The sequence below is a fragment of the Musca autumnalis genome, unplaced genomic scaffold (assembly GCF_047663935.1).
Source record: "Musca autumnalis isolate F117 unplaced genomic scaffold, ASM4766393v1 scaffold_1, whole genome shotgun sequence".
Taxonomy (NCBI): domain Eukaryota; kingdom Metazoa; phylum Arthropoda; class Insecta; order Diptera; family Muscidae; genus Musca; species Musca autumnalis.
In genome coordinates this window covers 320,488,596-320,510,277 of record NW_027411644.1, presented here as the reverse complement: position 1 = coordinate 320,510,277, position 21,682 = coordinate 320,488,596, and the positions used below count along the sequence as shown (strand labels likewise).

The window sequence follows — 21,682 nt, the reverse complement described above, 5'->3', positions numbered from 1 at the left end:
TTGAAAATTCTTTCAAATCTTTTAAAAACAGAGAGTGTAGTTTGGTGAGAGAAGTCTATGTCCTATTGGGGATTTTAGAACAAAATATTTTTACATCTTCATCCTTTAGGCTGATCATTCTTCCAAAATGTGTCTCATCCAATGGTTGGAGACCCCTAGTATGGTTGCACGAAATCCGATTTCGAGTCGATTTTAGGTCGTCCGTCCATCTGTTTAGTGACGAGATGTTAACCTACATAAACCTGCCATATATAATCCACTCTAGAACCAACTGACTAACTCAGCCTACAATGCATACAAATGTTTATATGGATTTGTTAACTTGGTGAAGTTAGTTGAAACTGTATTAATGACGCCAACGGATTATAAGAATATAATTCTCATTCACCCTGTGCCACTGGTGACATATGTAAGTATTTTAGTAATGAATGCCGATAGGCAATTTGCTACTGGCGGGGGCTTGCTATTCGCCAAGATAATCCTGGCCCCTAAAATGTCAAAAGGTTTAACTGCTTCTTATGGAGACCCTGGAAGCGCCAGGACTTACCCCTGCCGACGAGAAGACCACGTTACAAACTTTCAAACGGATCAACATATTTGGTCTGAAATAAGCAAACCGTAATATTTGGTTCAAATTTTGAAATATGTCGCTAGATGTCATATCGGTTCACGCCTTAAGGTACCTTCCATACAACATGTCTCAAAAATGCCGTTTAAAGACATGTCTCATATTGTTTTGAATTTTTTTTTAGCAAAAGGTAGCCCTTGCGGGACCTATTGCGACGGTACAATTCTTTTTCGAGGCAAGTCTTTATTTCCTGAGGTAATTTCGAGAACTGAAATCGTTGTTGGACACATATAACGCTATAAGTCTGTCCGTGGTTAGCTATGAGACGCCAGTGCAACGCAGTGGAATACTATAAAAACCTTTCAGAACGCCGACTTGAGATCTGTAACAAGGCGTCTGCTCATGTCAGCAGTGGAACATCTGCATGAGGGGACGAATACGATGGCATCCTAGTTACCGTATGGTGGATTAAGCATGTCAGGATGAATGGAGCTTCATGATCTAGATAGAGAGAGAGGTCCAACTTTACAAGAGAGAGACACAAGTTGAAATGTAGGAACAAGGTCCTTAAGTCCCTAGCTGGCAGCTCTTTGGGGGCAAATAAATAAACCCTCTTGACCACGTGTAAGGCGATAGGTCGGTCTGTGGTATGCCGCGCCAGAATGATCTCCGAATATAAGTGCAACGCGTTGTCAGAGTGATTCTTCCGGCACAGCAACACATGCTACAATGGCATGTTTTCGTTGCAGTACTTGCTCGGGTGTTACCGTGAAAGCCATCCTAATCACCATATGGTGGATAGGACCCCCCAGCTAGACATGTCAGGAGGGATCTTTATAATCTAGAAAGAGATGTCCAACATTATAAGAGAGAACCCCTAAATCAACAAGCCTATTAAGCAGGTTTAAATAGCAGTCACGCGGATGCAATCGCTAATGCCGTAAACAACTATCGTGTGAACGCGGTCCTCTATCGCAGCTGAGGGGCGTCTGCTGCCACGTCAGACCAGAGTAGTTTTGGCTAAAATAAGTTTGGGCTGTTTCAGCTGTCTGGATTCCTATAGGACAAGGATCGATGACACCATGCAAAACTTCTGCTCAGCATGCGGCACAGGCCCGCACGACACGCTGCCCCTTTTCAACTGCCCTACTCAACTAAGTTCAGTAGATGTGTGTAAAACAACCCATCGAACCAGCCACATTCCTTGAACCGGAGAGCCAGCTTAAGCAGAAAATAAACGTACAAAAAAATAAAAACAATGTTACAACAACAAATCACAATAGTTTTGGCTCAAATACGTTCGGCATGGTGCAACCTTCTAAATTAAGGAATGTTCGAGGATAGTTATGAAGTTTTCTCGACGGTAATACTTGTGATTCTGATTAACCACGGAATCGTTTTTTCGCCGGCAAATGGATTTGCTTCTTGACATAATGATGGTCGTCTCGATGATCAAAAACAGGGTAAATGCACAAAATGACCACGAAAACGCGACAAAGTCGATTAGTTGTCAATGAGAGATATACCTAAAATTTTCTGAGCGACATTTTTGCAGAACATTTCGAAGCTGAAAAACGTCATCTTGTGGTAGTTTTATAGCGGCTCTTAAAATAAAGGACGAAAAGGACATTGAAGGAAGCGAGTTAGAAGGTCTAAGTGTTCTACGAAATCGATTAGACTGAAGACATGTCATCTCAAAAATAAGCTAAAGCAACAGTGAACAAAGATATAGAGGTAATTCCTGATGGCTTACCGGGTCTCTAGCAAAAACTTCAGAACGCCATAACGCGGAAGTTCGACTCACGGCGGATCTGTTCTTCGGGGTTCTTAATATACTCACCAAGGACATCCATCCCCAAAAGGAATTATCTCTTCCCCAGACTTTCACCTCCATTTTGTTGCATAGTGTAATCGGCTTGTAAATGTCGGCTCGGAGGTAATCGAGTGTGTGGCTGGTCCGTGAAGTATTCCTATTCTGTCGGCTTGGCAATAATCTGGTGCTTTGGTCGGATCTGAAATATTTGAATGCTGTCGGCTCCTTGATAATCGGGTTGTTCGTTGACTCTAAAGTATTCGAGTGCCGTCGAGTTCGGTTATGAATGCAAGATATGAGGCTTGACCTGGCTAAGAGCGTGGTAATAGCAGGAAGCGTGATAATACCTTCTAGCAGGCAAAGCACCAGGAGCTTGGAACGGACTTGGTTAGTAAAATTTTTAAAAGATTGGAGCTTACTGAGAGGTGGAAGCGCGTACTAGTACCAGTATCTGTTATTGATACTGGGGACGAGTCACATTTATATTTTACTCGTACTTTGTCGGTGGTGTTCGACAACATCAGAGAGGAGAACCAAAATTAATTACATTAGGGTGAGGTAAAAAATCTCAATGGGCGCTTTGCGTTTCTAAATCTTGGAATTGTACTGAGCAAAAAAATTCATTAGATTATACGTCTACGGTGAAAATCGAGCTTTGACACTTTGTCTTTCAGTTATTTTTCTTTTTCGGAAAATTTGCAAATTTTCTTGGGCTCATATTTCGTAAACTTTTTGAAAGTGTGGCTTATTTTCAAAAGTAAATTTGTACCTATTGTCTCGGGCTACAATTTCTCTGAACTTATTACTTAGAAAAGCCTTCGTTTTCATGATCAAGAAGTGGAAAATGTAGAAAATGCACCATGTTAGTCACTTTTATATTTTGGTAATAACAGCCAAACCATTGAGATTTTCGATCCAATACATGGAGAAAAATGGTAGCTAAGATAAGTTAAGAACCCTCTAGTACATCGCAAAAACTTTGGAACTCACCTTCAAACAGTTTTGGCCTTGTGAAAGTGTAAATTTTTGTAGTTTATCAATATTTTCACGAAACATTTGCACATTAACAAGGCCAAAACTGCCTGAGGTGCATTCCAATGCTTTTGCGATGTACGAAAGAGTTATTAACTATTAGCAAAATTGTTTGTCTTAGTACTGGATCGAAAATCTCTATGATTTGGCCTTAATAGGCCAAAAAAACCATGACAAAAATTATGAATTTTCTAAATTTTCGACTTTTTGATTATGAAACCGAATTTTTTCTAAGTAACATGATCAGAGAAATTGTAGCCCGAGATATTAAAATATTTCTTGAAATATGGGCCAAAGAAAATTTGCAACTTTTCAAAAAAAGACAAAACTGCAAATCAAAATGTTGATTTTTACAGTGGACGTATGGTGTAGAAGACTTTTGTTCTCAGTACAATCCTAAGAATCGGAAACTCGAAGCGCCACTTACGATGTTCAAATCATCCCACCCTAATATAGATATATTAGAGTAGTAACACAAAGTGAACGCGAATTATTGGCCGAACACAACATCGAACATATAATGTACGACGGTTGGGCACTATACAGTACTGGAAGGATTGATGCCATTGACGGCATTAAATCGACAACTTAAGGACAAACCAGACGTCTTTTATACTCGTACATTGTTCGCGATATTCGACAACACAAAGTAAATGAGAATTATCGGCAAACTTTTGCATCGAACCTAAGTATATCCTGCATGGCGGTTGGACAATGTTCGGTATTGGGAATATTGATGTTATTGAAGTATTAAATTAACATTGGATGAATAATATATGTTCTTAAATGTTAGCGTCTGCCACTATAGGTTACTTTTTATTGGTTGGATTTTTCGAACGGATTATTAAGGAGGGACATCTTAAATAAACCGTTTATTCAATTTATTTTGTTTCTTTAACCATTGGAATCAAAACAAAGGGTAACTTTAAATAAATAATGTTATCATTATTAAACAAACAAATATATAAATAAATTATTAAAAAAAATTTATACCACACTGTGTCACTATGGCAATACTACTTTAATTCCTTACAGGGAACAAAAAAAAAAAAAAAAAAAAAAACCGAAAATGTTGAGCCATTTAAATTGAGTTTAAAAGAAAATTCACTGAAGCTTATTTCCTTTACTGCTCCCTTTCTTGTATTTTTTGTTTTTGTTTTATGAGTCCAACAAAAAACAAATTTACTTATTCCATTGCGGTTTTGTTGTAAAACGCAAATTTGTAGCAAAAGACGACGACGAGGACGTGCCTTTTTCTAGAGGTCTACAGTTCTTTTCTGTGGTACCGATATCGGTGGTTGGTGGTGGCGATGAAAAGAAAGTGTGGGCACATTGTTTACACCGAAAGGAAGTTGTTGCGCCTGCGCCGAACAACATTACATTCTGCATAAATAATAATACGAAATTCTACATGCCAATGCAAAAGAAGGCGAAGACAACGACAATGAACCACCAGAACTGAAGAATTTTGATAGGCCTTTGTTTTGCTTTGAATTTATGAACAGCAAATATGCAAAATATCACGTACTTCGTGAACACAACGTCGTCGTTATTTTGCAGTTTACGATTGGGTTCCATTACTTGGTCGGAGTGATTGGTTTCATACCTCCAACAGAACAGAACAGAACACGTACTCGAACTGATTTTGCGTATTTTGTACAAATAATTGATTACAATCAAAGTGATGATGGACAAGTAACAGGGCTTTACAATATCAGAAATGTATCAGCAAGTCTTTTTTTATTCTATGTAATAAGCAGAAGGTTGTTGTTTACTACGAATTACAGATTGTGGTGTTCCTATTAGTACTTCAGTCATTGTTCAGTGGAGTGATGACTTTTTTCTCAAAAAATATTTCCTGTTGTACAAAAATGAATGAATTTTTTTTATGACCAAATATCTTTTATTCCATTGAAATGTTGAAAAATATTCCGAACAAAAAACACTTTGAAATTTTGTTTATAACCTCAGTCGTTAGACTGCGGTCGAAATGCTCCTCATCGAAATAATGGTCTTAGACCTCAAGTATGTTTGGACGAAATCCAGACAGTTTGGAGTCGATTTACGAAGCACCGTCCGTCTGTCCTTCTGGCTGAATCGCACCATAACTCTCAAACGAAGCAGCCGATTCAATGCAAAAATTGGCGGAAATTGTGCTATGTGGATTGGTATATGGATGTCAAAATCCACTGCGTAATTTAATTTATAAAATCACACATTTTGTGAGTTGGTAGAATCAAATTCTAGAATTTTGGCTACGAGTCATGTTGACATGATAAAAAAGGTTCGTATAGATTTTCTGACAGCTTTTCTGATAGGCTGAGGGTATAGCCTACGACAAAAGGTCTGTCTGGTTACTCAGAAGTTTGTAACAATTTGTACAAATTGTTACATAAAGTTGTCTGTTAACTCTCTGTTCTTCATTGAGAACTTGCGTGTTATTGCCGGAGAAATTTCATCTAGCAAGAGCGGCGGTGCAGGAAACCAAGCAAAGAACAACTGCAGCTTGTAGCGTTGTGATGGTTACAAAGTACTGAGGAACGATCGCACCAGAAGTGGAGGTGATGGATTACCTTTCCTATTGCATCAGTCTGTTCAATACGGACCTATCTCACTTGAGTCTGACTCTAATGACCCGTACATGGAATGTATTAGGGTAGCAGTCAAATGTCCTCGTCCACTTTTGAGTTATAAATAGCTGTACTCCAGAATATATGTCCAACATAAGCCCGCTTTGAATGGTCACAACTGTCATCTTGAGGGACTTTAATGATAGCTCTACGTTTTACACGGTCAGTAAGGGCGCCCCCACCACAATTCAGGGAGAGTGTCACAGTCCGCCGGACATAACCATTGTGTCACTGGTCTGACAAATGACGTCATCTGGCAACCCGTCCATTCTCTTGGATCAGACCATCTCCCCATAATTGTCTCCATTAACAAATCGCCCGATTTCACCACCTGTGAACGTCGCACTTTCGCCAATCATGGAAAAGCTAATTGACCTAGTTACAAAGTGTTTAGTATTCACCGCTTCGGAGGTCTCTCCAACCCTTCTGATGTTCGGTTAAGAGTAAGTACGTTTCGAGCCATCATCACTGCTCCAGCCGCTCGCCATATACCTGCTCGTCGAATAACCGAAGTGAGACCAAACTTCCCAGCGACGGCACTATCAAATTACCATGATGAGCTTCATTGTGCCAACCCCAGTGACCCCAGACTCAATGAGATGACACTGGAAGTTAACAGGTTGCTCGGTGAGCATAAACTGAACAAGTGGATAAATCATATGAAGAGTTGCAACATTGGAGCCGGAATAAGTGCATTGTGGACAACGGTTAACACGGTGCTCTTGAACCAACTTTAAATGAAAGGAGCTTACACCTGGGAAGTTTTTGCGGATTGTAAACTACAATGTTTATAGATGAGAAAAATAAAAAAAAAAAAAAAAATGGAAAAAATATCGCCGGAGTGTTTTTTAAATAAATCACGGTCAAAGTTCACATCTTTAAATTTTTTTTTGGTTTTTACGATTTTGCTGGGAAATCGCAAGCCCTATCAAAGTGAAACTAAAGAAAATGTTGTAGCAGTGAAAATTCTGTACAAAATTATCCTTAATAATATTTTCGTAGGTTTAACCATTTATGAGATATAGAAGTTCAAATTAGGGCAAATACACTGACTGTATCGTCTCCTTATAGAATAATGTCATGACTGCAATTTCCCAGCTTAATCTCATATATCTAAAAAATGGTACAATCTAGGAAAAATTACGAAAGCCAATCTTCTAGAGAACTCTCACGGCTGTAAGGTTTTTTCTAGTGCCATTTCGATAACACCGTTTTCAAGCAAATCGTGAAAACCTAACAAAAAAACTTTAAATGTGAACTGAATGTCTCTCAAAAATAGTAAACCCCAATCATAACAGTCAAACCTCTAGAGAATTTTCGCAGATAAAACATTTTCTTTACCGCATTTCGATAGGACTTGCGGTTTCCAAGCAAAATCGCAAAAACCTAAAATAAACCTAACAATGTGAACTTTTTACCCTCCACTATAATATGTAGGGTATAATTAAATTTGTAATTCCGTTTGTAACACATCGATATATTCATCGGAGACCCTATAAAGTATTGAATATTCTTGATCATGGTAAAATTCTATGTCGATATAACCATGTCCGTCTGTTGAAATCAAGATACAGCTCGCAATTTTTAGGATAGAGCTTTGTAATTTGGTATAGAGGTTTCTATTACTCCTAGGATGTTTGGCATTGCAAATGTGCTGTATCGGTCTACGTTTTGATATAGCCCCCATAGAACGGAACCAACCGATTTTCGGTATTTTGAAGGTTTTAGCTTCATTATCACACCGAATCGGCTGAAATTTGGTACTTAGTCTTCGTTGGGGGTATTAAACTTTTCCCCACGTCTTTATATAGTCCCCATAGACTATGGTCTCAATATTCCTCCGAAATGGCTGAAATATGAAATTTGTCGGTATAAGTACACGCCCTCATGGAATCTGGAGGTACCGATTTTAGGTATTTTTAACGTTATGACCACAATAATCCATAGAAATTGCTGCAGTTTGATATTCTTCTTCGTTGGGAGTGCAAAACTTTCCAGCTGAAATTTGTAGGTATAGGTCCACTCCTTCATATTTCCTCCATAGAAGTGTACCTACCGACTTTCGGTATTTTGAAGGTTGTGGTTTAAATACTCCATTGAAATGGCTAAAATTTGGTATTTAGTCTTCATTGTGGGTTTTCAACTTTCCCCTCTAAATTTGTTGGCCTCAATATGCCACCGAAATTGCCGAAATTTGGTATTTTGTTGTCTTTGTTGGGGTGCAGAAGTTTCAACCTGAAATTTGTTGTTGTTGTTGTAACGGTGATGTCTTCCACGGTGCGGTCGATTTCCGCCCAATAAGTATTTATGCGACTGCAATATCCCTAGCGTAGTTGAGCCAAAACTACTCTAGTTTGTCGTGGCAGCTGGCGCTCCTCAGCTGCAATAGATGGGGATGTATTTCGAGGACTTTATTCACACTATAACTGCTTAAGGCCTTGACAACTGCATCCGTGTGAATACTATTTAAACCTTCTTGATGCGCTTGTTGATCTAGGGGTTCTCTCCTGTATCGTTGGACCTCTCCCTCTACTCGTAGAGCATGGATATCCTTTCTGATCTGCCTGATTGTGTCGGGCCTACCCACAAGATGGTGATTGGGATGGCTCACACTGTAACATCCAAGCAGGTACTGCAACGGAAGTATCTCATTGTGTTGCTTTACTGGAAGAATCTTTGCCTCCTCATGTAGATGGTCCACTGAAGATTTGAGGAGGCACCCTGTTGCTCTTCTCAGGGCGGAATTCTGGCAAGTTTGAAACTTTTACCAATTCGTATCACATAATCTCGGGGACCAGACTGGCGCCGGATAGCTTACCACAGACCGTCCTATTGCGTTATATGTTGTCAACAAGGTTTCTTTATCTGCACCCCAAGTGCTGTCGGCTAGGGACTTCACGACCTTGTTTCTACTTTTCAGTTTGTCGCAGATAGCTGTGGCGTGCGCGCGACTTGAAAGTAGTGTCGAATGTGACCCCTAAAATTTTAGGGCAGTTTATGGTCGGAATTCTGCTACAGTCGACCACGACATTCAATTCTCTTCCAAACTGCGCTGTCCATGTGGTGAACAGAGTGGCAGTAGATTTTGTGGCGGAAATCTGCATATTCCTCGAATGGAAAAAGGTGGTTAGATCGGTTAAATAGTTGTTCAGTCTCTCACAGATGTCATCAGGATAGGTACCCGATGCCAGGATCGTGCAATCATCCGCATACGTTACGATCTCGATGCCGTCTGGAGGGGGCGGAATACAGGAGAGGTAGAGGTAAAACAGTTCCGGAGATATCACCCCACCTTGGTGAACTCTCTGTTTCACTCTACGGGGTTTGGACTTCTTGTTCCTGAATTCCACGTACGGCTGGCGTCCACACATATAATTGACTATCCAAAATTTCAAGCTTGGCCGGAGGGTTGTCTGCTCAATGCCCTCAAACAGCGTGGAGTGCCTGACTGTATCAAAGGCTTTTGAAAAGTCAAGCGCCACCATCACTGTTCTATCGCACGGCTCTGGTTGAGTCCTTGACAAATATGTGTGGTAATGGCGTGTTGTGCTGCTTACGGAATCCATGCTGACGATCGGCTTGATAGCTATTTGTGATATTAAGGAGGACTAAGGCCTCAAGGGTCTTTTCTATGGACGACAAAAGCGAAATCGGCCTGTACGATTCACTTGTCCATTTTCCAGACTTCGGGAACAATGAGGGTGGATAGCGACAAGTTGAGAACTTTAGAGAGATACTTCACGCCCGGCTCATCCAGCTGCTTCAGCATTACCATGGAGATTCCATCAGGGCCCAACGCTTTGGATGATTTAGCGTTCCTGATGATATTGGCAACATCATCCATTGTAAACTGTGGTGGTTCCTCCTCGGCAGGAAGAGATCTGATGCGAAGTAATACTCTTCTCTTCGCCCTGTCACTCAAGGGGTGCTCGACAAACTGTCGATTTAAATAACATGCGCACCTCTTCGGGTCAGTCAACGTAACGTCGCCAAACGTGATTGAGGTCCTATCTTCCCTTCTTCCAGGGTTCGAGAGTGACTTAACCGCTGCCCACAATTCATCTATACCGGCTCCAATGTTGCAACTCTTCAAATTATATAACCACTTGTTCCGCTTATGCTCGCCGACCAGCCTGTTTACTTCCAGTGTCAGCTCCCTGACTCTGGGGTCATTGTGGTTGGTTCGGCGAAGCTCATCACGCTCATTTGCTAATCCCGTCGCCTCTGCTGGGAAGTTTGGTCTTACTTCGGGTATTCGACCAGCAGGGATGTGGCGAGCGGCTGCAGCAGTGATGATGCCTCGGAACGTCCTTTCCGCTACCCGAACATCGAAGGATTGGGCAGTTCTCTGAAGCGGTAATTGGTGAACTCTCTGAAACCCGGCCAATCAGCTTTCTTATGATTGACGAATGTGCGGCGTTCAGAGGTAGTGAAATCGGGTGGTCTGCTAATGGAGACAATGGTCTGATCCAAGGGAAATTATGGGTTGCCAGGTAACGTCATTTGTCAGACCAGGTGACACGATGGTTATGTCTGGCGAGCTGTGACACTCTCCTCTAATTCTGGTAGGGACGTCCTCATTGACCGTGCAAAACGTAGAGCTGTCAATCTGCTCAGCCGACGCTGTACCTCTCTGGTCGTTTCCGAGGGCCGAATGCCACATCTCATGCTGCGCATTAAAGTCCCCCAGGACCAGACGATTATGACCTTCCAAAAGCGGGCTAATGTTAGGTATTAGCTATTTCTCGGCGGGATGTATACGTTCAGCAACTCTATCTCGGCAGTTCCACACCTGACTGCTACCCCCATACATTCCATGTACGGGTCATTAGAGACAAGCTCAAGCGGGATAGGTCTGTATTGGACAGACTGGTGCAATAGGAAAGCTAATCCCCCACCTTCACTTCTTGTGCGATCCTTCCTTACCACGTTGTAACCATCGCAACACTGTAAGCTACAGTTGTTGTTGAGCTTGTTTGCTTGCACCGCAGCGACCTTGATATTCCTCCGACTCATGAAATCTACTATTTCCTCGATATTACCTAGGAGTCCATTAATTGTAAAAAGGATGCATTTTCCGGGATTGGGACAACAACGGCTGGTGTTAAAGGCTGCATGTGCGGTTGATGTCGAGGGGTCTGCGGGGGAGTCTCATAGTCAGACGACGAGGGAGTTTCGTAATCCGATGACGACTCACTGAGGACCGTATGCACACATGCAGCAACATAGTCCCTGTCGTAGTCCCTCACGTGGACAAGTCCAGAGCAACCCCTTAGATCTACCCACTCCTGACATCTATTGCATCTCACCGAAGGCTGGATGTGGGTGAAGATGCGGATGTGACAAACCGAACACAAATATATTGGTACTGGGTTTTCCTCCGTCCTGGCATGGACCAAAAGGATTCAGAGCAGGCATTCCGGGATATGCTGCTCCCAACACAGAAAATCGAAACAAATACAAACATATGTACACTGAGGTGGTAGGCGTTGGCCGGAACATTGATGTTGTGCAGTTCCGGGTCAATCCGGTACAAAGAACCCGCTGCAGTGGGATTGACCTGAAATTTGTAGGTATAGGTTTACGCCTTTATATTGCCCCCATAGAAGTGTACCTCTCGATTTTCGGTATTTTAAAGGTTGCGGCTTCAATATTCCCCCGTAATGGCTGAATACCAAATTTAGTCTTCGTTGGTAGTATAAAAATTTCCCCCGAAATTTGTCCGTAAAGGTCCACGCCTTCATATAGCGCGCATAGAACGGTATCACCCGAATTTCGGTATTTTGAAAGTTAGCCACATTGTTTTACTGGAGGATATAACAAGTTCGGCCGGGCCGAACTTAACACCGTTGTTACTTGTTTGTTTTTTGATTTTTTCATCTATGAACATTGTAGTTTCAAAATCCGCAAAAACTTCCCAGGTGTAAGCTCCTTTCATTTACAGTGTTAAATCACTTTCGAACCCTGGAAAGAAGGAAAATCGATCATCAGTCACGTTTGACGATGTTACGCTGACTGTAGTCCGGTTAAAATAGACATGCGTATAAGGGGGAAATAGCAAAAATTCCCACAAAGCTGAATTTTGGTGGAGAACTAGGGTTAGCCACTAGAAGCAACGTCCTAAAAGTCCCCATCGATCCCATGTTTGCAAAACAAGTTATTCGGGGCCAAAGGTCATTTTTGGAGGCATTATTCAGTTTTTTTAATTTTTTGTTTTTCAAAATAGTCTAGCTTAATCCCATTGTTGTTGTTTTAATATGTTAAAAGAACTATTTTATTAGTGGAAAAGACTTGGCATTGTTCGCCAAGGGGTAAGGCAGGAAATACTAGTTTCGATCCACGCCACTGGATCTCATCAGTTCCCTTGTTTGTGGATATTCTCCACCGAAGTTATTTTTCAATAACTTCTTCAACAAGGAACTTTTTATACCCAAACATCAATCGTCAGCTCGAAGTATAAAGGTAAGCAAAGAAAAAGGTTCAATAAGAAGTTTTTCCTTGGCAACCTCATACAACTCCGACGAAAGTGTCTGCGAAGAAGTTATTGAAAAATAACTTCGGTGGAGAATATCCACAAACAAGAAACAAGGGAACTGATGAGATCCAGTGGCGTGGATGGAAACTATAGTATTCCCTGCCTTATCCCTTGGCGAACAATGCCAAATCTTTTTCACTAATAAAATAGTTGTCCGTATTTATACGCCTTTTTAGCGGGTTCATCATCGCTCATTCTTATGATATGGACTAGCCAACGCAATCGCTGCACCTCGATACGTTTAACAATATTGATGTCGTTGTATAGCAGATACAGCTCGTGGTTCATGCGACGTCGATATTCACCGTCAACGCAGATTGGTCCGTAGATCTTTCGAAGAATTTTTCTTTCAAACACACCAAGCACTGCCATGTCTGCTTGCGCAAGTACCCAGGCTTCGGAGCCATACATCAGCACGGGTATTATCAGTGTTTTGTAGAGCGTTATTTTTGTTTGACGAGATGTGGCTTTGTTTTTAAACTGCTTACTTAAACCAGAGTAGCATCTGTTGGCCAATACAATTCTTCTTTTTATTTCACAACTGATGTCGTTTGTTGTGTTTACGGAGGTGCCGAGGTAGACGAAGTCTTTTACTACCTCAATATTATAGGAACCAACTTCCACAGTCGGTCCGAGCCAAATAGACGCATTGCGTGGCCACACCATCAACTTGGTCTTCTCACCGTTTACCGCCAGACCCACTTTAGCAGATTCTCCTTCGACCTTTATAAAGGTATCAGTTACTTCTTTTACTGATCGGCCCATGATGTCTATATCATCAGCATAAGCAAGTAACATGTGACTATTGGTGTAGATTGTGCCACTTCTTTTGACGTTTGCCTCTCGTATAACCTTTTCTAGCAGGATGTTGAAGAGGTCACACGAAAGGCTGTCTCCTTGTCTAAAACCTCTTTTGGTACCAAACTCTTCGGAGAGGTTCTTTCCTATTTTAACTGAGGACTTCGTGTCAGTTAAAGTCATTTTACAAAGCCGGATGAGCTTTGCGGGGATACCAAATTAAGACATGGCTTGGAATAACTTTGAACGCAGCGGGCTGTCGAAGGCTGCTTTATAATCGACAAAAAGGTGGTAGGTGTCGATCTGCATCTCTTGGGTCTTCTCCAGGATTTGCCGCAGGGTAAATATCTGGTCAATGGTGGACTTGCCAGGTCTAAAGCCGCATTGGTATGGTCCAATTATCTCGTTGACCATAGGCTTTAGTCGTTCGCACAATCTCCCTGACACGATCTTGTAGGCAATAGGGAGTAGACTTATGCCCCTATAGTTAGAGCATACAGTCTTATCTCCCTTCTTGTGAACGGGGCACAGGATACTCAGGTTCCAATCGTCGGGTACTCGTTCTTCCTGCTTCCTACCAACAGATTTGAAAAATGTTCTTTCCATATCCTGAGTACACTATCTGTATCAGTTACCAAATTACCTTGCTGGTCTCTACAGGAGGATGTGCCTGTACCAAAGCCATCAGTTTGATGCTTAACTCTTTGGTAGAATTTTCGGACTTACATCTCGATTTTTTCACACTCCCGCTTTTCCATCTCTCTCTTTTTCCTGCGGAAAAGACGTTTCTCCTCTCTCCTTTTCTCCCTGTATTTCTCTCGTGCGCTACGCGTTGCTATGGATTGTAAAGTAGCCCTATATGCCGCATTTTTCTCTTCGGTGGCAGCACGACACTCCTGATCATACCATGGATTCCTTGGTGGAGGTCTCTGGTATCCAAGTATGGATTTTGCGGCTGTTTGCATGGAGTGGGCAATGCTTTGCCACTGCGCTGATATGTTATCGGGATGAGGAGTGCTTTGATTAAGCAATTGGGCTAGTTGAATGGAATATGCTCTGGCTATCTGTTGTGATTGCAGCTTACCGATGTCTAACTTTCGTGTTGTGTCTGTTCGTACTTTGTTCGCTACGTTTAAGCGGGTGCGTACCTTTGCTGCAACAAGGTAGTGGTCCGAATCAATGTTTGCGCCTCAACAACAACAACACGCTCGATGAATGTCTTCCATCTATCACAACATGATCAATTTGGTTTCTTGTTTTCTGATCTGGAGACAGCCAGGTGCCCTTATGAATATCGAGATGATTAAATCTGGTACTGCTAACTACCATGTTTTTTGCAGCTGCAAAGTCTATCAGCCTCATACCATTGTCAGATGTTTCACTGTGGAGGCTGAATTTCCCGACTGTTGGGCCAAAGATATTCTCCTTTCCAATTTTGCCATTAAAATCGCCTAGAATGATTTTAATGTCATGGGCAGGGCAACGGTCATATGTTTCTTCTAAGCACTCGTAAAATATATCTTTGGTCTGTTCGTCCTTTTCTTCAGTGGGAGCATGAGCGCAAATAAAGCTGATGTTGAAGAATTTAGCTTTTATTCGAATTGCAGCAAGTCTTTCATTCACTGGAGTGAAGCTGGATACAAGATGTTTTAGTCTCCGACTAACTACGAATCCACAACCAAACTCATGCTTTACGTCATGGGAGCTATAATACAGTGCGTCACCTTTAGGTGTTGTTGTGACGCCTTTCCCAATCCATCGTATTTCCTGTATGGCAGTAATATCGGCCTTGTACTTTTCAAGTACGTCTGCCAATGTGAAGACTGCACCTTCTCTATAAAGAGTTCGAACATTCCAGGTGCAGATTCGCAGATCATGGTCCTTAAAACGTTTGCGGGGTTCGTCAACTTTAAAGTGGGTTGTTTTTCTTTTCTTTCGTTTTTTCATAGTATGCTGTTTTTTCTAGGGGAGGGTTACTAACCCGACGCCCAAACCCAAGTTTTTAACGTTCTTATGGGAGAACGCGCGGCACATGTTAGCTCACAACCTTTAACGGGTGTTAAAGGCAGTTCCCCAGGTGATTGGTCTTTATGATTCTTAAAAAAGACTTACCATTTTCGAGATATCTCTATCTAAAGGTCAAATAAAAAATTAGCCGCGTAAGTACATTATGAGGCGAACAGGTTAAAGTAACGACACTATGTGTTAGATAATTATACATTTCCGTAATCAGCGCAACAAACCCTACCTTCGGACAAAACTTGAAAAAAATCGGAGAGTTTTCGTTGGGGTCGTTCCCGTTGGGCTTCCGATTATACATGTGGGTTAAATGGGCTATTTTTGCATAAAATGAATCTAACATTGAATAACTCTACTAAACACACTCCGATTTTGTTGGAATTTTTTTAGAAGATAGCTATAGTTTCGCTCTTCAAGAAAATATATATTTTTTGGGGGACAGACCCGATTACTTCGCTTATTTTAGCCGGTTCATCTGAATATGTGCATATTTCCCTTATAAGTGCATAAAAATCATGTGTTTTTTAGAACAGCTATATCTCATGAATGGTTCCTCCTAAGAAAAAATTATAAGGGTCAAACTTGTAGATAATTTTTCTGTCTACAATATTTACTTTAGTCACTTTTTGATTAGATCAACCGTTTTCAAAAAATTATCGATCGATGGGGACTTTTAGGACGTTGCTTCTAATGGCAAACCCTAGCTTTCCACCAAAATTCAGCTTTGTGGGAATTTTTGCTATTTCAATGTCTATTTCGACCGGACTACTGATACAAAATCAATATATTTTATATGCGGCATAATTATTGTGTTTGATTTGGTTTTGTTGTTGTTGTTTTTTGTCAGGGGCTGATGGTATATACTGATACTTGTTTACTTGTTTTTTTTTTTTGTTTTTTTAATTTAGTTTGAAACTGTTTAAAATTTGCTTAAAGTTCCCCTGAATATCCCACATTTCGCATTGTGTGGCACTATGCATTTTAAAAATATTAAAACATTTACACGGATGCAGGCAATGCCTTATAGGATGCAAAACACGAATCTCAGATCGTTCAGATTATACCGTGTTCATACATAAATGATGTTAAATTTCTACTGAAGGTTATATTTCTAGGAATCCCGGAAGCAGGAAACATTTTTCAAAATTAAACGTGATGTAAATCTTTGAATCCTTGATTTATTAGGTGCTAACAGAAACCACAATAAGTGTCATTTCTCTTCTAATGTGAATCTGTACTTTGATATAAGAATCACGAGTGATAAAAAGATTTATTGAAGGTTATATATTTTGTATACCGTTAATTTGTCGGAGCCTGTAGACTGCGTTGACAGTCGTAAATTATTTCAAATCCTGGGAATTGGTCTGTCCCCATAACATTCAAACATTAAATCTGCCCTTTTAACTAAATTCATATCTGTTGTTTATGTTTCCTGCAGCCGCATTATCTGGCCACTGATTTTGCACTTGCAACATTAAATTATTTTTTTTTTCCAAGAATCCTTTGATTTATTTCTCTAAGCCGAATACTAATTAAAAATTCCCAATTTTCCTTTCTTTTTTTGTGTTTCATTTTAGATGGACGAATTCTAACAACAAAGGACTATTGTATGGCCAGTGATAAATTGGGCGACGATGAAGAAGAGTAAGTACCCACCATGACCACAATCAAGGCGAGAGAAGAAAAAAACGAACTTCGTCTCAGACAAATCGCACAAGTGCCAGAATAATGATGAGTTTTTTTTATCTTTCCAAGATTTTCTTCAAGTAGCCAGTCGAGTTAATTTCTATTTGATTTGTTTTCCTGGCAGAGGGAAACATATCCTTGCAATAACAAAAACAATAACAGAATAGAATGGACATGGAATGCAAACACTTGTGCATTGCACTTCCACTTGATTCTGTTGAAAGAAGGACATCATTGCCTTTGTCGTCTTTCAGCATTTTCATATCACTTTCATGCAATATTTTTCGTTACTGTAAATGATGATGATGAGGCTTCTTGTACCTGTTGCCTGCCGCAGTACATTCTCATTGTTCTTTTCTTGGCCAAAAAAGAAATATAGGTCTTTTCAGTTATTGTTGTGTTTTTCTGAGGAATAGAAATTGAAAATTGCACTTGTCTCGACAATAGTCCACATTCGTCAGCATATCCCTATTGTCCTTTTGCCAATGTGCTTGAAAAATTGGATATGTAATGGCTCATAAATTGAAAATCTGTTCTGGACCAATGAATTCTATTGTCATCATTGTTGTTGCAATTTTTGTTTCCTTTTATTGTTCTAAATTTAATGAGTTTTGTATATTCTGGGCATTGTGCCTTTTAAACTCCGGTAGCCTTATCTACCGTTATAAAAAATCTTTCTTTTGTTCTCACACTCTGGATCAGTTTCTTTGCACAAGTGTCAAATGCATTCTCTCCTACTGAGGTGCAATATCCTTATTGTTTCCTTAGTTTTTGCCTTGAGTTTGTTGTCTATTTTGATTTGTTCTATAAAAAAGTTTTATTATCCATCCAATGGTGGGTGTTAACCCGTCGTACATCACATCACATGTTTCGGCTAACGCCACTGGTGGGAGCATATCCTCCGAAATGCCATTGGCCACACAGTATTTCTTTTTGCCGTTTTATGTTCTTTTAATGGACCTCAGCTACTGTAAATATAAGTTGCGGGTGGCTTTTCCTTTCGGCTTTTGGCAAATTTCGCACCGGACCACCGTAATTGAAACTAGGGCGGATCGCTGAGACAATGAACTTTTTTTATGGTCTGTTAATGTGAGATTCCTTTGAAGTCCATTGTAAGAAGTGAAGAATTACAGTTTAATTAGAACATTGACACCAATGGAGTTCCACTGTGATCTATTGCCGAGCGTGTTTTTGATAGATTTGTTCTTCCTTTTAAATAAAAATGTATGCTGAGCATTTTTAAAAACATCTGAAATAATTTAATACCACTGAATAGTAGGTTTTAAGGTTTTTTGTTATGCTATTAAAACAATCAGATACAACCTCCCTATTTCTATCTAATATGGCTGATAAGTCCTTAGTGGAATTCGTTAAAATTTCGTGCGTGAAGTATCCACCAAATAAGTAAACAGTTCCGTAGATTTATACCGCAGCCATATTAAAAAAAAAGTAGAAAAATGATTCAAATTCAAAGGGAAGTGCGTATAGCCAAAAATAACAACCTGAACAGTCAATGCCAAGAAATTGAACGACTGATGACACTGCACGACGACTTCCAGTTACACAAAAAAATGAAAGAAGCAGCCGGCATTTACAGAAATACCAATTCATCAGTCCTTTACAACAATAATAATGAACCCGTTTTTGAAACTGCTGAGAAGAAAGATATCTGGAAAGAATACATACAAAACTTATTCAGAGACTCTACCAGATCGGATTATGAAAACCGGATATCACAGCAAATGACAGGCGAGGCAATCACAAACAATGAAGTTGAAGATGCATTAAAATCCCTCCGAGAACGAAAAGCCACGGGTCCTGACGAAATACCTGCCGAAATACTAAAAATGATAAATGGTGACAATGTTGACCTGCTAACAAAACTATTTAACCACATATATGACACAGGACAATACCCCCAGGATTGGCTGAAGTCCACATTTATAACCATCCCAAAAAAATCTCACCCGAAAAGATGCAACGACTACCGACTTATCAGCCTAATGAGCCATGCCCTAAAAATCTTCCTTAAAATTATACATAAACGGATATATGAAAAATGCGAAAGGGAAATGGGTGAAACACAATTTGGCTTCAAAGAAGCAAAAGGAACGCGTGAAGCATTATTCTGCGTTCAAGTGTTGGTTCAAAAATGTAGAGATGTCAATAAGGATATATTTATGTGCTTTATAGACTACGAGAAAGCATTTGACACCGTACAGCATGACAAGCTCATGGATATTCTGGCGTCAATTGGAATAAGCGAGAAAGAAATTAGATGCATTAAAAGTCTGTATTGGCATCAAAGTGCACATGTTAATATCGATGGAGAAATTACGGAAGAAATATCTATATCCAAAGGAGTAAGACAGGGCTGTACACTGTCCCCACTATTGTTTAATATTTATTCCGAAAAAATATTCAAGGAATCAGTTAACAACGTCCAAGAAGGAGTCCTAATAAATAATGAATACGTAAACAATATCAGATACGCTGACGATACTACCCTAATAGCAGACAGCTTATCGGGTCTACAAAACCTTGTCACAAGACTAACTGCGTGTAGTGAAACATATGGGTTAAGATTAAACACCAATAAAACAAAATATATGATAATAAGCAAGAAAAATAATTTTGAAAACATGAATATAACAATTCATAACACTCCACTCGAGAGAGTGTCGAGCTTCAAATATCTCGGGTTTTCAATAAATGATCAGTGGGATAACTCCAAAGAAATTAAATGCCGGATAGAAATGGCAAGAGACGCCTTTCACAAATACAAAAGAGTATTAACAAGCCATGATATTAACATTGCAACAAAGACAAGGTTCATAAAGGCCTACATATGGCCAGTTTTGTTATATTCTGTGGAAGTATGGACTTTAAAAGCAATAGATGTCAAGCGCTTAGAAGCCTTCGAAATGTGGATATATCGAAGAATTCTTAAAATACCGTGGATAGCTCACGTATCAAATGACGAAGTTCTACGAAGATTGAATAAAACAAGAGAACTCTTCGATCACATAAAAAGGAGAAAAATGTCATATCTCGGACACATAATGCGAAACCCAAAATACCGCATCCTGCAAAGAATTCTACAAGCCAAAATAGAAGGTAAACGCAGCAGAGGAAGACAAGAGATGTCCTGGCTTCAAAATATTCAACAATGGACGGAATTTCGAAATGCAGAAAATTTAATAAGTGTCGCAAGAAACAGAGATTTATATTCATATTTTATCAATAATTTATAAAGAAAATTATACATGAAATGTAATATGGTCGCTAACATTCGAATATCGAATATGCAATAAAGAAGAAGAAGAAAAATGATATATCCTCAGCCTAAATACTCAGCCAGAATACCGGCTCCACAAGATTGGCTTTCGTAATTTTTTCCTAGGTTGTAAAATTTTTTAGATATATAAGTTTAAGTTGGGAAATTGCAGTCATGACATTGTTTTAGAAGGAGACGATACAGTCAGTGAATTGTCCCAATTTCAACTTCTATATCTCAAAAATTGTAAAACTTACAAAAATACCATAAGGGACAATCTTGTAGAGAATTTTCACTGCTAAAACACTTTTTTAGTTCCATTTTAATAGGTCTTACGGTTTCCAAGCAAAATCGTAAAAAATTAAAAAATCCTAAAAATGTGAACTTTGACCGTGATTTATTTAAAAAGCGCTCCGAAGATTTTTTTTATTTTTCTCATACATAAACATGTAGTTTCAGAATCCGCAAAAAACTTCTCAAGAGTAAGCTCCTTTCATTTAATGTTGGTTCAAGAGCACCGTGATACACAGAGGGTGTGTTCATTTTTTTCTGACCACGGCTGCTGTCATTTTTTTAATCTGACTACTAATGATGTCAATATTTTAATATTTCTACCACAAAGGTGTTCACTTTGACCACGATATCTTGTCAATTCTTGAAACCGTTGGCACCATATCGTGGTCAAATTGACTACGGCGTGCCCTTTTCGACAACAAACGGTGTTGATTCATCATCGACAACGGATGTGTTCAGTTTGACCACATATGGTGTCAATTTTCTCTGGGTTTATGGCTTTTTAAAACTTTTATCTAAACAATTTTACACTTTCCGAAGAAATACTGGCGTTTTTCTAATAATATTGATTTAGATTAAATAGAGAAAGTGATGAATTTTCGCAGCGGAGGTACCTGAATGACATTATCCATCTTAGAGCCCGACCTAATTTCGGGATTCATTCCTTTCTAGCTATAGTCCGAACCAAAACTATCCTCGAACAGCTCTCAAACTGTTCTTGACCGATTTTTTTCTGGACCCGAAGATGTTGTCCGATATAGATCTTGAAATTTGAGGTATATTTAGAAAAAATACACAAAGTTTCGGATAAAACGTATACTCAATTCGTGTGCATCACTTATTTTCGCTGTGTCCAGGAGACAGCGAATGGTTTTAGCTGGACAGTTAAACTCATGCAGCGTGTCGTGCGGTCCGAACGTATTGGCTAGCGTTCCAACAATTCGGACCTAATACGAATTGAGGCGGCTGTATCGTCCGGATGATAACTGTGCTAAAATCACTCGTGTTTGACATGGCAGCTAGCAATTAT

At 39.9% G+C, this 21,682-nt stretch overlaps 1 protein-coding gene across 1 annotated transcript in view; it reads left to right on the top strand.

Moving 5' to 3' along the window:
* The window catches only part of stg (string), a 792,650-nt gene that overhangs the window by 173,721 nt on the left and 597,247 nt on the right, over window positions 1-21,682 (top strand). The window contains exon 3 of the mRNA XM_073962519.1: window positions 16,973-17,039. Within this exon, the coding sequence (XP_073818620.1) occupies window positions 16,973-17,039 (67 nt within the window). The remainder of the gene's footprint in view (window positions 1-16,972; window positions 17,040-21,682) is intronic.